This window comes from Notechis scutatus, chromosome 5 (assembly GCF_049901735.1).
Source record: "Notechis scutatus isolate UNSWTSFEM ecotype Mainland chromosome 5, rNotScu1.2, whole genome shotgun sequence".
Lineage (NCBI taxonomy): Eukaryota > Metazoa > Chordata > Lepidosauria > Squamata > Elapidae > Notechis > Notechis scutatus.
Genome location: NC_142013.1, coordinates 7,878,499 through 7,895,535, shown reverse-complemented (window position 1 = coordinate 7,895,535; position 17,037 = coordinate 7,878,499). Strand labels below are relative to the sequence as shown.

Here is a 17,037-nt window from a genome sequence, read left to right as displayed (position 1 = left end):
AATATTTTTAGAATATTATATTAAGATAGATTTGGTATGATTTTACAATTTGTTATAAATTAACTAAATTATAGTTATCTCGCTCAAGCATGAATTAGTTAAATTATAGTCAAATGATTGTTTAATAAGGATATTAGGATATATAATTGTTGATTGATAATATGAGTTATTATGTAACATAATTATTATGACTATGAAATAGATGCACAAAAAGGAGTGATAAACCAACCGATACACTGTCTGTAAATTTATGAAGAATGACGATGTTCTTATGTTATGTTTTATGTTTTATGTGTTTTTATTTGTTGTTAAAATCAATAAAACTTTTATAAAAAAAAAAGAAAAAAAGAAAACCAAGGACAATCCTCTGTTCTGTTGAAGCCTTTATCTAACCTGCAATAAAGTTTCTAAACTCGCCAAGTTGCATTTTGGTATAAAGTCTCTGAATATCAGTAGTCCTTGACTTACGACCATAACCGAGCCCAAAATTTCTGTTGCTAAGCCCATTTTATGACCTTTCGTGGCACAGTTTATGAAGTGAATCACTGCAGTTGCTAAGTTAGTGACATGGTTGTTAAGCGAACCTGGCTTCCCTCATTGACTTTGCTTGTCAGAAGGTCACAAAAAGGTTGACCCAGAGGACTCTGCAACCGTCATAAATGCGAGTTAGTTGTCAAGAATTCCAATTTTGCTCATGTGACCACGGGGGATGCTGCAATGGTCATAAGTGTAGAAAATGGTCATAAGTTGTTTTTTTCAATGTCGTTGTAAGTTGGAATGGTCAATGGAACAAATGGTTGTAAGTTGAGGTGTCATGCCCTTGTCGGAATCTGTCTCGGAGGAGGAAGCCGAACAGCTGACAGGGAGTGGGAGTGTGGCTCCATTGACTGTGGAAGAAACTGGGGAAGACCCAGGCCCACCCCCTCTTCATCCTAGGGCACACAGGGGGGAACAGAGAAGAGAGCAATGTGGGTTGCGTGGCTTACAGGGGAGGAAAGGGCCCTGATTCCCTTCATTAGCTGCAGTTGAGAACACAGTGTATAAAAAAGGCAAGCTGCGTACTGCAAGCTATTGGGAGCAAACGTGACTTTATCTTGTATCTTCGTGGCTTATCTGTGTTCCTGGTGTCCTCCCAACTATGTGAGTTTTGTCATGCTTTCAAGTTTGAAATTCCTGCTTCTGCCCTGCCAAACTAATTACGTCAGTTTGGTTTGTTTGGACTTTAAGTGACAGTTTGTGTGTACCTTGTTTTGGACTGAATTTCCTACAGTCAAAGGCTGTTCCTGGGAGAGTTTTTCTCTAGCCAGAAGGTAACCTGGACATTGGGGGCAAAGTTGGAGATAATAAAGGGACTCTTATTGTTTATCTGACTGTGTTGCCTTTGTGCCATGCCCCGGGTCATCCCAAGGACTACCTGTAAACCACTATTGAATCCTGGAATAAAATCTGACTGATTCTTGTCTTAGAGAATGATGTTTGTAGACGATAAGAAAATTGTCGACTAATGTATATTGGGAAAATGCCAAGAAATATATGCAATTACGTCCAGATTTTAAATGGGGGGGCGGAACCACAAACTCAAGTGAAATAACATTTACTTTAGAGGATAAATAATGACACACTCATGTGAAAATGGAACAAGCATTGACTTTAAAAGATAAATATTGTTAGAAGTAAAGGAATGGGTTTGTCAGTTCTTATTCATAAGCAGCAGCTATGAATTATTAACACAATCTAATTGTCACAATTGTCAGATGCCATTGAGAGTTTGTCTGCTTTCAACAGGTTTCTGCTTGTTTTCATAATTTTTTCTCCCCACTTGATTTGCTCAAAAAGCTTTTTTCCTTAATGGAAAAAGAAAAGCTGTATTCAATTGCATTTTCAGGAGTTTGTCTGGGAGGGCAGCACCAAAAATTATTAGTAAGGAAATCTTATGAATGAAACAGAAATAGGGTGGAAAAAATATATATAGTATTTGTTTATTTGTATCCCATCTTGATGACTTTTATAAACAACACAAAATGATGAAGATAACTAACACATCCCACAATTTCCCCCGCAATAACAGCCTGTGAGGTGAGTTGGCTGGGAGAGAGAGTGATTGGCCCAAAGTCACCCAGCCAACTTTCATGCCTAACACGGGACTAGAACACACCATCTCCTGGTGATTGGCCCAGAATCCCTCAGCCAGCTTTCATGCTTAAGGCGGGACTAGAACTCACCATCTCCTGGTGATTGGCCCAGAATCCCTCAGCCAGCTTTCATGCTTAAGGCGGGACTAGAACTCACCATCTCCTGGTGATTGGCCTAGAATCCCTCAGCCAGCTTTCATGCTTAAGGCGGGACTAGAACTCACCGTCTCCTGGTGATTGGCCCAGAATTCCTCAGCCAGCTTTCATGCTTAAAACGGGACTAGAACTCACCATCTCCTGGTGATTGGCCCAGAATTCCTCAGCCAGCTTTCATGCTTAAGGCGGGACTAGAACTCACCATCTCCTGGTGATTGGCCCAGAATTCCTCAGCCAGCTTTCATGCTTAAGGCGGGATTAGAACTCACCATCTCCTGGTGATTGGCCCAGAATTCCTCAGCCAGCTTTCATGCTTAAGGCGGGACTAGAACTCACCATCTCCTGGTGATTGGCCTAGAATTCCTCAGCCAGCTTTCATGCTTAAGGCGGGACTAGAACTCACCATCTCCTGGTGATTGGCTCAGAATCCCTCAGCCAGCTTTCATGCCTAAGGCGGGACTAGAACTCACCATGTCCTGGTGATTGGCTCAGAATCCCTCAGCCAGCTTTCATGCCTAAGGCGGGACTAGAACTCACCATCTCCTGGTGATTGGCCCAGAATCCCTCAGCCAGCTTTCATGCTTAAGCGGACTAGAACTCACCATCTCCTGGTGATTGGCTCAGAATCCTCAGCCAGCTTTCATGCCTAAGGCGGGACTAGAACTCACCATCTCCTGGTGATTGGCCCAGAATCCCTCAGCCAGCTTTCATGCTTAAGGCGGGACTAGAACTCACCATCTCTGGTGATTGGTCCAGAATCCCTCAGCCAGCTTTCATGCCTAAGGCGGGACAAGAACTCATCATCTCCTGGTGATTGGCCCAGAATTCCTCAGCCAGCTTTCATGCTTAAGGCGGGACTAGAACTCACCATCTCCTGGTGATTGGCCCAGAATTCCTCAGCCAGCTTTCATGCCTAAGGCGGGACTAGAACTCACCATCTCCTGGTGATTGGCCCAGAATTCCTCAGCCAGCTTACATGCCTAAAGTGGGACTAGAACTCACCATGTTAACAACCGTGGCAAGACATGCAAAAATGGGATAAAAAAATTCACTTCACAAATATCTCGCTTCGCCACAGAAATGTTGGGCACGACTGTGGTTGTAAGCCGAGGAGATCTGTAGGGAGAGAGATGCTTTTTTCTGACGTGCAATAAAGATAGAACTGAACACTTGTGTTTGTGCTTCTTATTCTGGGCGATTTCACAAGCCTGACCTCCTCTGTATGTTTTTAAACAGAGAATAAAGCAGATTTTATACGGCTGGTGCTATTGCATGTATCGGAGAAGTGCCTGGTATGAGATCTGTCTTGCTGTCTGTCTTACCTGTCTTGGCCTTTAAAAGGTGCTGACCCCACGAGTTAGTGGTTCATCATATCAGCAATGCTAGATGTCTCCACATCTGAGGTAACCCCAGGTGATTTATATTTGTTTGCATTAAATAAGAGCGGCTGGTTGCTTGTAACTATGGAATGGATTGTCATGGAAACCATACTACGTGTTTTTTTTGTCTTCTAAATTTACACTAATACATCTTAGGAGGAGGAGGAGGAGAGAGAGAGAGAGATGGCATTAGCTGACTTTCAAGAGACTTTCTGTCATTAAATTGCTTAAAAATTAGGAATTAGATCGAGGGACTCAACTCAACTTATAACAGTTCATTTAGTGGCCCTTCAAAGTTACAACGGCATTGGAAAACAGTGGCTTAGCGCCATTTTGCACACTTTGTAGCATCCCTACGATCATGTGATCAAAATATCAGACGCTTGGCAACCGGTTCATACTTATGACCAGTTGCTGTGTCCCAAGGTCGTGTGATTCCCTTTTGCGACCTTCTGACAAGCAAAGTCAATAGGAAAGCCCAATTCACTTAACGACCATGTTACTCACTGAACAACTGCAGTGATTCACTTAACAACTGCAGCAGGAATGGTCATAAAGTGGGGGCAAAGCTCATTTCACAAATGTCTCACACCCCAGGACACTGGAACTGTCATAAATTTAAGTCAGGTTGCCAAGCAGCTGAATTTTTGATCCCGTGATCATGGAGATGTTGCCAAAAACAAGTGATAAGTCATTTTTTTTCAGTTCCGCGGGAAAGTCGAATGGTCATAAAATGAACATTTGTAAATCAAGGACTCCCCGTGTAATCTTTCTAAGGAAGTATGAATAGCCAGAAGCTGTTTACCCTGTTTTCCCGAAAATATGACCTACCCTGAAAGTAAGTCCTAGCTTGATTTTTACACATGTGCCCAATATAAGCCCTACCTCCTAAATAAGCCCGAATTAAGATCCCACCAACTCCAAGGTGAACAGGTAAAAATTAAGCTAGGGTGGGGATGTGGGGGGTGGAGCTGCCCTACTACTTACCTTTGGACAGTTGTAGCCAGGCCTTGCACACCCCAACACCTGCCTTGCCGGCCCATTTCTTCTGCAGCCAGCAAGGCTGGCAAGGCTTTCCAGAAGGCCTTTGTAGCTGATAATAAAGCTATGGATCGATCCTGAGCTCCGTTATCAGCTGCAGAGGCCTTCAGGAAAGCCTTGCCAGCCGCAGAAGAAGATCCTGAAGGCCTCTGACAGCGAAAAGGAAGTTGGAGGTGATGTGCGCAAGTGAGGTTAGTCAGTGGATGACATCCCCCGAAAATAAGACCTGGTGCCTTTTTTGGTGGCAAAAAAAATATAAGACAGGGTCTTACTTTTGGGGAAGCACAGTGGCTGTTTCTAAGGAAGTAACGAGAAATTGTTGATAAACTGTTTAGTTATTTCTTTCTGATGAGGCTTAATTGTGATGTTCTTTGCATTCATATTCCCTTAGTTGATGCTTGTTGTGTAGCATTTTCAATCCTTTCGGACCGGGGTAGGTGATAAGTATGCAACGAGAAATAATGTTGTCCCTATTTAAAAAGACTAAGAGTCACACAGGTGTAGTAGATTACTGTCAATTATAATTGGTAGGGATCAAGAATTGTGGATATTCTCCTAGCCTTGGCTGAATTTCATATATCAGAGGCTACAAAGGTCTTGAGTGCCACCTGCTGGGCATATGAAAAAGTGCCCTTCGACGAGAACACAGGTAGTCCTTGACTTACAACACTTCATTTTGTGACCGTTCAAAGTTACAACGGTGCCGAAAAAAGTGACTTATGACCTTTTTTTTTTTACACTGAACGACCGTTGCTGCATCGCCGTGGTCACGTGATCAAAATTCAGATGCTTGGCCACTGGTTCATATTTACAACGGTTACAATGTCCTGGGGTCAGCTTTTGCGACCTTCTGACAAGCAAAGTCAACGAGGAAGCCAGATTCACTTACTAACTTAACTGCAGAGATTCGCTTAACAACACTGGCAAGAAAGGCCGTAAAATAGGGGCTCAGGGAACTCACTTAACAAATGTTTCACTTAGCAACATCAATGTTGTGCGGTGGTAACCCCAGGACTACCTGAACTGTACGTGTAGCTCAGGTTTGAGCTGTGGAGTCCTTGGGGTTCTCCAAATCTGGTTGTTGGCTTCACTGATGACATTACCTAGTTGGGTAATGAAACGTCTGTAAGCAATCCACGAGCTCAGAGAGCATCGAGGACTCCAGATTTTTAAAAAACTGGCTAGAATTTTTGTAGTAACTCCTTAATCTCAGAGTGTTTGTCCTCCCATGTTATTACTAAATCAAGCTTGTAGCAGAATACCTTATGCCACCAGACTTGAAATTTTAGACCTAGACAACCTAGAACTACACCGCCTTCGGTCCAATCTAAGTATAATACATAAAATTAAAGCTAATGCAATCCTAAATTGCATTAACAGAGGGATACAATCAAGATCAAGTGAGGTACTAATACCACTCTATAAAGCCTTAGTAAGACCACACCTAGAGTACTGAATCCACTTTTGGTCACCACATTATAAAAAAGATGTTGAGACTCTAGAAAAAGTTCAGAGAAGAGCAACCAGGATGATTAGGGGACTGGAGGCTAAAACATACAATGAATGGTTGCAGGAACTGGGCTTAGTCTAGTAAAGAGAAGGACCAGGGGAGACGTGATAGAGGTCTTCCAATATTTGAGGGGCTGCCACAGAGAGGAAGGGGTCAAGCTATTTTCTAAAGCACCTGAAGGCCAGACAAGGAATAATGGATGGAAACTGATCAAGGAGAGATTCAACCTGGAAATAAGGAGAAACTTTCTGACAGTGAGAACAATCAAACAATGGAACAGAAGTTGCCCTCGGAAGTTGTGGGAGCGCCATCACTTGAGACCTTCAAGAAGACTACCATTTGTCAGAAATGGTGTAGGGTCTCCCGCTTGTGTGTGGGGTTGGACTAGATGACCTGTAAGATCCCTTCCAACTCTGATTATCTATTATCTGTTAAATTATCTATTGCAATGTCCTACCTGTCAATGAGTACTTCAGTTTCACAACAATACAAGAGCACGCAATAGATACAAACCCAAGGTAAACCGCACCAAACTTGATTGCAGGAAATACGACTTCAGCAACAGAGTGGTCAATTTCTGGAATACTCTACCTGACTCTGTGGTTTCTTCCCCAAACCCCAAAAACTTTAACCTTAGACTGTCTACTATTGACCTCACCCCTTTCCTAAGAGGTCTGTAGGGGGCGTGCATCAGCGCACCAACGTGCCTACCGTCCCTGTCCTATTGTTTCTTTTTTATTCATATCCATTTCATGTATTCATAACCATGCTTATACTTATCCCTGTTATCTAATACTTGCTTGCCAAATAAATAAATAAAATAAAACCCCTGAGATATTGAGACACTGCTAAAAAAAAAAAAAAAAGGCTGGGATGTGAGAAGCTTCAAATACTGCAAGTGTAGAAATCTTTTCTGAGGTTGGTTTTGGAGATGGAGCTTGCAAGATTCATCGTGATGTTGTGAGAGGAGGGTTCAGTCTACAACAGGGGTCTCCAACCTTGGCAACTTTAAGCCTGGAGGACTTCAACTCCCAGAATGCCCCACCTGGCTGGGGTATTCTGGGAGTTGAAGTCCTCCAGGCTTAAAGTTGCCAAGGTTGGAGACCCCTGGTCTACAAGATTGATTGGGTTCACTCTTCAAAGAGCAACCAAAAACTGTAATCTTAGTTTCCATTTTTTTTCCTGCCAAGGAATCAGTTGTCTTCCTTTTTTTTTTTTTTTAAAGAAAATGACCAAGATAGATGAAATACGGTGATATGTTCCATCGTAGGAAACTAACATACTGTATATTTTTTTTAGCTTTTTGTAAGCCTCTTTTTAGCTATTATCAGCATCTTGGCTTATAGTGGCTAAGGGGCTGAGTGGCTAATCAGTGGCTAAGAGGCTGAGCTTGTTGATCAGAAAGGTCGGCAGTTCGGCGGTTCGAATCCCTAACGCCGCATAACGGAGTGAGCTCCCATTCCTTGTCCCAGCTTCTGCCAACCCATCAGTTCGAAAGCATGTTAAAAATGCAAGTAGAAAAATAACGACCACTTTGGTGGGAAGGTAACAGTGTTCCATGCACCTTCGGTGTTTAGCCATGCTGGCAACATGACCACGGAGATGTCTTCGGACAGCGCTGGCTCTTCGGCTTTGTAACGGAGATGAGCACCACCCCCTAGATCCGGAAACGAGTAGCACGGCTGTGCAACGGGAACCTTTACCTTTAAAGCAACTTGGATTAGAGCAGATTATTGGTTTGATTCACCAAGATGCATTTCATGGCTTTCCAAGTTTCTAAGCTGTTATGAAGATTAACACCACCATCTCCGGTGTGCTTCCTTAAAAGGAAGTAACACCTATTTAACGGAGCTGGTTCCTACTTCATTTCCAGGTTGTATCTCTCTCATTACAAGCGGTCTTAGACTTACGACAATAACTGAACCCCAAATTTTTGTTGCTAATTGAGTTTCGTCCTATTTTGCTACCTTTCCCGCCCCAGTTGTTAAGTGAATCACTGCAGTTGTTCAGTTAGTAACATGGTTGTTAAGTGAATCTGGCTTTCCCATGGATTTTGCTTGTCAAAAGGTCGCAAAACAGGATCACATGACCCAGGACACTGCAATCGTCATAAGTACATGCCAGTTGCCAAGCGTCTGAATTTTGATCATGTGACCACAGGGAGGCTGTGATGGTTGTAAGTGTGAGAACCAGTGGTAAGTCACTTTTTTTCAGTGCCGTTGTAACTTTGAACGGTCACTAAATGAATAGTTGTAAGCAGAGGTGGTATTCAGCAGGTTCTGACCAATTCTGGAGAACCGGTAGTGGAAATTTTTAGTAGTTTGTAGAACCGGCAAATCCCACCTCTGACTGGCCCTGCCCCCATCTATTCTCTGCCTCCCATCGAGTCCCAGCTGATCGGCTGGGTCTCCTTTGGTTGCCCTGCACAGGAGAACAGAGCTGGAAAGCAGGTTAGTGGGGTGGGGAGGGAATGGGGGGATTTTGCAGTAACCTTCCCCTGCCACGCCCACCAAGCCATGCCCACAGAACCAATAGTAAAAAAAATTGAATCCCACCACCGGTTGTAAGTCAGGGAGTACCAGTATTTTGTTTTAAAGAAGAATACTGCTTATGCAAAAGATATAACTATTACAACAGCCTGAAATATGATCTTACTTCATGCACATTGATAGCCGCTTTAAATGTCTTTTTGGGGTGAGTTAATTTTTGGTAGTTCTTTTTTGGTTTATATTTTCTACAGGTGTAAATTACCCTTAGTAACCAGAGTCCCAAAAGTGTTTTTTTTTTTCAAAGAGGCAACTCGACTTTCTGGTTTTTCTTTGAAGACGTTTCGCTTCTCACCCAAGAAGCTTCTTCAGCTCTGACTGGATGGTGGGGAATGGAAGGATTTATAAAACTCCTTGCTGACAGCTGGTCATTTCAACAATTCCCAGAAGGCTCCACATCCATTTGCACCACACAGGTGACCCTGATGACACAGACAAACATCCAGGTGGCCTCAATGACCCTCTAAAAGGATGCAAATGACCGGCTGTCTACAAGGAGTATAAATCCTTCCATTTCCCCACCCTCTAGTCAGAGCTGAAGAAGCTTCTGGGATGAGAAGCGAAAAGTCTCCAAAGAAAAACCAGAAAGTCCAGTTGCCTCTTGAAAAAGTCCTTTTGGGACAACTGTGACCTGGATGAGTAAGAATCTCCATAGACATTTAATAACCAGAGGATATATACCCCCAAATAATGCTTTAATTATCCTTGCAGTCAGAAAACAGGTTGCACTAATAATTGGTGATTACCAACAGAAAACAGGCCGGCTGGCTTGTTTTTTTTTGCAAGCAATTAAGGAACAAACTGCTTTTATGGCATCTGAGCATGTGCAGTGGCCTCCAAGCCCCACATCGCAGCAAGTGGGGCTTACCATAACCTGCCCCATTTTATTGCAGATAACCCTGGGCAGAATGTAATATGCCTTCTCATTACTCTTATGTAAAGTTTTCCTAGTGCTATTCAGAGTACTACAAATGGTCTTAGCAAGAGAAGCTATCTCCTGTACAGTTGGTTAGTCCATTAATAGCATCTCATCACAAACGATGCCAAGATCCTGGAGATGAGACTAAGCAGAAGGATACTTCTGAAACAGGTGAGCTTCTAGATCAAGGGTCTTCAAACTTGGGCCAGTTTAAGGCTTGTGGACTTCAACTCCCAGAATTCCTGAGCTAACATGACTGGAGGAGGAATTCTGGGAGTTGAAGTCCACGAGTCTTAAAAGCTGTCCAGTTTGAAGACTCCTGTATCTAGATCAAGGAACAGGTGAACTCCTAGTCTTTGAGCAACTCTGCTTCATGAGCTCCTGGAGAATGGCCCTTCCTGATTAGTTTTGTTCCTTAGTAATGCCTACTTTGGGGACAAAAAGATCATTTCTCCTCATATTATTCCACTTTTAAGAACAAGAGAAGGAGCCGATGAGCAAATTCAATAACCATTTCCTGTTTCATGTGACCTGTGTTTAGTGGAATTATACCGATGCACCTTACTGGAAAAATGTTCAGAATGGCTTCAGGCATCCCTTATGTGCTATAGTGTAGACTAGGGTGCAGAGGTCCCTGTCTCACCCTGGAGCCTTAGGCCAAATCCTTCTCTTTCAAGCCAGCCTTCCTTGCAGGGATAACATTAGGAAGGAGATCCCCAGGTAACCTATATACTGTATTCTATTACTGCATTTTCTTTGATCTACTTTACCCTGAAATTAGATCTTGCATTTTGTTTTTGTGTTATATTTTATATGATTGTAATCAGTTTATCTATCATCCATCTTTCTCTGTCTCTCTCTGTCTGTATCCATCCATCCATCCATCCAGCTATCATCTATCTAGCTATACAGCTAGCTAGCATTCTCTTGCCCTGTCCCCCTTCCCCCCTTCCATCTCTCTCTCTCCTCTCTCTCTCTCTCTCTCTCTCTCATTTAAATATCATCTACCTAGTTATTTAGCTATCATTTAGTATCTATATCAATCATCTTTCATCTATCCATCATCTCTATCCATCACTATTATCTATCTTATCTATTATCTACCTAGTTATCTAGCTATTATTTATTATCTGTCTATCAATCATCTTTCATCTATCTATCATCTATCTATCTATCTATCTATCTATCTATCTATCTATCTATCTATTGCTATCATCTATCTAGCTATCATTTATTATCTATCACTATCAATCATCTATCATCTCCATCATCTATGTCTGTATCATCTCTCTCTCTCTCTCTATCATCGATCTAGCTATCATTTATCTATCACTATCGATCATCTATCATCTCTATCATCTCTGTCATCTATGTCTGTCTGTCTGTCTGTCTGTCTGTCTGTCTGTCTATCTATCTATCTATCTATCTATCTATCTATCTATCTATCGCTATCATCTATCTAGCTATCATTTATTATCTATCACTATCATCTATCATCTCTATCATCTATGTCTGTCTGTCTGTCTATCTCTATCTATCTATCTATCTATCTATCTATCTATCTATCTATCTATCGCTATCATCTATCTAGCTATCATTTATTATCTATCACTATCAATCATCTATCATCTCTATCATCTATGTCTGTCTGTCTGTCTGTCTGTCTATCTATCTATCTATCTATCTATCTATCTATATCGCTATCATCTGTCTAGCTATCATTTATTATCTATCACTATCAATCATCTATCATCTCTATCATCTATGTCTGTCTGTCTGTCTATCTATCTATCTATCTATCTATCTATCTATCTATCTCTATCTGTCTATCCATCCATCCATCCATCCATCCATCCATCGCTACCATCTATCTACCATCTATCTAGTTATCGAGCTATCAATCATCTCTATCTTTATAATCTCTCCTATCTATCATCTATGTAGTTATGTAGCTATCATTTATCATCTGTCTATCTGTCTGTCTGTCTGTCTGTCTATCTATCTATCTATCTATCTATCTATCTATCTATCTATCTATCTATCTATCTATCTATCTATCTATCTATCTATCTAGACATCTCTAAAGTAACCTGCTGTGAATTCTCAGAGGGGGAAAAGAGCAAAGAGTTTTTTGAACTGAGTTTGCTTGTTGAAGGCTACCTTTTGGGGGAAAGTATCCAGAAGTCACTTGCTGCCTGATCCTAGCCTTCTCAGCTTGCTTCCCATCCAAGGGTTCTCTTGCTTAATTTTAAAGTCAGGTCAGCTAAAGTTGGCTAGATGCCTCCCCACGCAACACACGAACCATTCTCCTGGCAACAACTCTCTAGAGAGATGCTCTGTCTTTCTCCCCCCAGCCCCCAGCCCCCAGCTCCCAGGGCAGCCTGGCCACCCCTGAACATTACTTGCAAAAGAGTGGAGTGTTCTTCCCCTGCTCTTCTGTTTTTCCAAGCCAGTTTCTTGGAGCAGGCGTTCATCCTTCACACCGAGAGAGGAAGCTGCTGTCGCTGCAGACGGGACCCATCCTCCTCCTCCTCCTCTATCGTGGGAGGCTTGCCGTGGCAGGCAGGAGGCAGAGATGAGGACGTGGCTTTCTTGAAGGGGATCTTCAGAAAACCTTTTGGAGGCTCCACATTTCCTCCCCCTCCTCCCTTCCTTTCCCCACCATGACCGTGTCTTGCAGCAGCCAGGCACTGGCTGTACACCAAAGGGAGAGCTGCAATGTTTTCCTCCGCTTGCTGTGATCTTTCAGCCCACTCCTGCTAGCACGACAATCTTGTGTGATTATTTGGAGTAGGCGTGAGCCTTGCTTTTACATGTTAATGTGCATCCACCTGCTTTCGCTACCTTTCCTTTCCATTTTTTTTTCCTGCTCCGTGCGAGGAGGAGGGTGGTGGTGGTAGCGGCAGCGGGCGAGGGAAGTGGGAGCGCTTTTGTCCCCTCCCCCCCTCTCTCTTTTTTTTAAATGAGCTCCCCCAGTGGAAGAGGGGAACCCCTGACACTTCACAATTAATGCTGCAATGTTGATTCATCTGCAAGGGGATGGTTGAATTGGGGGCACAGGTGGTGAAGAGACGGCAAGACGGCTTGTGACCGAGAAAAGCAAAGGAGCTCAGAATCCAGCTAGCTGTTGAGCTGAAGATGTTGACTCTCCCTTGGCTGGGTTAGCTCTTGTTTCCCCCACCCACCCTCTCCCCATCACCAAATATCTATCTATCTATCTCTATTATCATCTCCTGGCTGCTTCAACTGCAGCCCTCAAGGAATGTGCAGGCTTGTTAACTATTCTGACCGCATTACACCAATGATTTGCCACTGCAAAGTTGCCTGTACGAACAACACGTTGTCGTTGATGTTTGGATGCAAGGTAAGGGATGTTCTTCCCGAACCCGGCCAAGTAACTATGGTTGGGGAGCAGGATGGGGTGAAGTGGGGGGTGGGTGGGTAGGAGGATGGTTAATACACCTGTGAGAAAGGGAGAGAATCAAAGAGTTGGCTTGAGAAGCGGGGATTTGTTTTGAAGCGGCCAAGACATTTTTTTTTTTCTGGGTTTATCCAGAAACTGGTACGAAGGGGGAGATAGAGAGATTTTGACAAACAAAACCAAACCGAGGGCAGCTATTTCGGTACTGTGAGTTTGAGATTGATGCTTGCTCTCCTAAAACCCCAAAGGGAAAAGTAGCAGGAAGAACTCTCCTTGTCTCCTCGGATTAATCCTGGTTGTTGGTAATTAGATGAGAAATGGTAGCCAATGCATCTTCTGCATATCTTTCATTTAAAAGAAAAAGACAGACAAATAAGTGGCAAGGCTGGGGGAATCATTAAAGGAGGTTTCCCCCACCCCCCTCCCAAGGATTGGAAAAGTACAGAATTTGGCAAAAGTCTCTTGGAGTGACAGTTTTTTTAATTTTTAAGTGTATAGGAAGACAGTCAAGAGATGGCAGACATCTCCAGATAAGGCCAATCGGCAAGAGCTGATCTCCACATTTCTTTTGATACATTTCTTTTGATACCTTTTTTCTTTTCTTCTTCTCTTACCCATGGAAGCAATGTTGGGGGGGAAAAAAGCAAGATAAAACTTTTCATGTCTTTAATTTCCTCCACCCGTAATTAAACTACAGCAGGCTGGCAGGGATGTTCTGTTCCCCAGTTTGGATGGAAGATATTTGGATGGGAGATGAGTTTACATGTTGCCTGATTTAGAACAAAGTGATATTTAGAAGCTGGCTTTAGGGAGCCATCCGGATCTCAGGGCAGGGAAATGTTAACAATTGTGTAGTTATTTCACTCTGTTGTTTTGGTTTAATGGTTTCTGTATATGGGTGTTCACTTTTCATATTTATAGTTAGGCATAAACGTGATAAAAGCTGGTGGGATAATATTGGAAGTAATGATTTCTGGCCATATTAGTAAATCTAAAGGTGGGCTTTAGATTTAACAGCTGGTCTTGTGCTTTATAGTTCCTGAAGCTTAAAAGTTAAGATAGAAAAGTAAAAAGAATAGCAGTTGAAAATGGCTATAAAAACATCTTAAATGCAAGAAACCAATCTTTCCCTTTTAATTTGTAACTCTCTCAGTGAACCAGACAATCAATTTGGTTATTATCATAATCTCTAATTTCTTTGCATTATTTCTGTCCAGCGAGTGTGAAACTGAAATAGATTTACAGATAACATTCCAGTTGTTTTATCAAAAAGTGGTCAATGTCATGTAACACGTTTATAATTTATTATTATTACGGTTACTTAAGATTTCATCTACAATTCAATTCACAGTCTAGGACTGGTAAATTATTATTGTTTAAGATTTAATCTTCAATTGGTTTCACAGTCTGGGAGTGGTAAATTATTATCATTGTTTAAAATTTAATCTTCAATTGGATTCACAGTCTGGGACTGGTAAAAACTTAACAGTTCAAGTCCTAACCAAGGACCTAAGAGCTGTTAAGATAACGTTTGAGTTTATAGGCAGTTGTGAGTAAGGTGGCTGTTTGTAAAGTCAGAATATTCAGGTCTGATAAGTTCAAAATTTCCATGTATCGCTCCAAGGGCTCCTATTACGATTGATACAACCGTTGATTTCTTCCTCCACAATCGGTCAACTTCAGTTTGCAAATTGTAATTATTATTATTACTATTACTATGATGATGATGAATAGTTCAAAGATATATGCCATTCAATGAAAAGAAACCATTACATGCAGAAGAACAGAAAGTAAACAATCAAAGCATGGAACATTTCACTGTAACAACTACAGTATGTTCTGTACAACAGAATTTTTGCAGAAATTTTTGCAACCCGATAAATTAGAATTTCAACTTCAAGAGCCCTCCAATTGTAAGCATTTATTTGGAGGGCTAATTTGGAGTTTGAAGAAGAATACTGTAGGAAATAAGCAGTATATTATATACTAATCGATCATTTTAATCCAAAGGAATTATCTTATGGCTGAACTTACTCTGGAAATCCACAAAATTGCTAGCGGATTCAACTACTGGATTGTATAAACACAACTAATGTATACTAATGTTCCCTTCATCATGTAGGTCATTTATAGCATACAGAGCCCTCAACATAGAACCATAATCGAGCCTGGCCATTACTGTCATAAATCATGCGGGTCGTAATGCGGATCATCATACGATTGACCTGAATTTGCAATCTGTTTTGAGGCAGTTGTAAAGTGTTACATGGCACTGGTTAAGCGAACCCACTGTTTGCTATGGGTTGGGTTTTGTTGGAAATTGGAATATATGGCGGTTTCTGGGGAGAAAATTGTCTTGAATAGAATAGAATAGAATAGAATAGAATTCTTTATTGGCCAAGTGTGATTGGTGCAAATGCTCTCAGTATTCATAAAAGAAAAGATACATTCATCAAGAGTCAGGAATCATAAGGTACAGCACTTAATGATAGTCATAGGGTACAATAAGCAATCAAATACTAGGAAACAGTCAATAAAAATGTTTAGGATACAAGCAACAAGGTTACAGTCATACAATCATAAGTGGGAGGAGATGGGTGAAAGGATGGGAGGATTAATAGTAATAATAATGGTAATGCAGACTTAGTAAATAGTTTGACAGTGTTGAGGGAATTATTTGTTTAGCAGAGTGATGGCATTCGGGAAAAACTGTTCTTGTGTCTACTTGTTCCAGTGTGCAGGGCTCTATAGCATCGTTTTGAGTGAAGAAGTTGAAACAGTTTTATGTACAGGATGTGAGGGGTCTGTAAATATTTTCACAGCCCTCTTTTTGACTAGTGCAGTATGCAGGTCCTCAATGGAAGGCAGGTTGGTAGCCATTGTTTTTTCTGCAGTCCTAATTATCCTCTGAAGTCTGTGTCTGTCCTGTTGTGGCCACATGACCACATGGCACACAGCCGTAAGTGTGAGCTGGTTGCCAGGTTGACTTGATCATGGGGGAGTGGGGCAGAACTTTGAAACCAGGTCGTAAGTGGCTTCCGTGGGGTCCATCATAACTTCAAGCAGTTATAAGTCAAGGACTAGCTAAAATGTCTGTTATAGAGGTAGTTCTCGATTTACAACCACAATTGAGCCCAAAATTTATGTTGCTAAGCGAGGCAGTTGTTAAGTAACTCTCGCCCTGTCCTTGTGTCCTTTCTGGCCACAGTCATTAAGCCAATCTCTGCAGTTGTTAAGTTAGTCACAAGGTTGTTAAGGGAATCTGGCCTGTTCTACTTTACTATTTTGTAATTCTATTCTGTTCTGTTCTGTTCTGCTCTGCTCTGCTCTGCTCTACTGTACTCTACTCTATCTTTCTATCCACTATACTGATAGAGAATTTTTATAGACACATAATGGGGCAGATTAGGGAAGATGCTTTGCCAAGTGGCTTGCCCTTTGGCCTTGTTGGAGATCAGGATATTCTGTTCCTCTGACCTCTCCTTAGGACTATGTCTGAAAATTGTTTTAGTCCTAAAAGTGTTCAGCCTAGGTTCACAAATGGTCTGGTGGCAGGAATGGAGGCTAGGGTGTAGAACAGGGGCCTTCAAACTTGACAGCTTTAAGACTTATGGACTTCAACTCCCAGAATTCCTCCTCTGGTCATGTGAGCTCAGGAATTCTGGGAGTTGAAGTCCACAAGTCTTAAGCTTGCCAAGTTTGAAGGTCCTTGGTGTAGAAGATTCACAGGCACAACTTGTCACACTGCACAAAAATCAAACCCCTTCGGTAAGTCTATATTCCTGGATTTTAGGTTTTTTCCTTCTGTCATTTTGTGTTGATGGTTGTTATTCTCATAAAGGCTTTGCAAGACCTCTGCTCCATGTTGTCACAACGACTCTCTCTCGTTAAGGAACTATTGTGCTTCACCATTCCTTAGAGTAAATGTCAAAA

At 41.9% G+C, this 17,037-nt stretch overlaps 1 protein-coding gene across 17 annotated transcripts in view; it reads left to right on the top strand.

The window, feature by feature from the left end:
* DLG2 (discs large MAGUK scaffold protein 2) overlaps window positions 1-17,037 on the top strand; it is a 1,023,659-nt gene that overhangs the window by 432,094 nt on the left and 574,528 nt on the right. The window contains exon 1 of one of the 17 annotated variants that reach the window (XM_087966069.1): window positions 12,890-13,047. The exons of 15 other annotated variants lie outside the window; for them this stretch is intronic. In XM_087966069.1, the coding sequence (XP_087822195.1) occupies window positions 12,946-13,047 (102 nt within the window). In that variant the 5' untranslated portion in view covers window positions 12,890-12,945. Of the gene's footprint in view, window positions 1-12,889; window positions 13,048-17,037 lie in introns of those variants that run through there. One more of the 17 variants, XM_087966081.1, reaches the window with a different exon arrangement.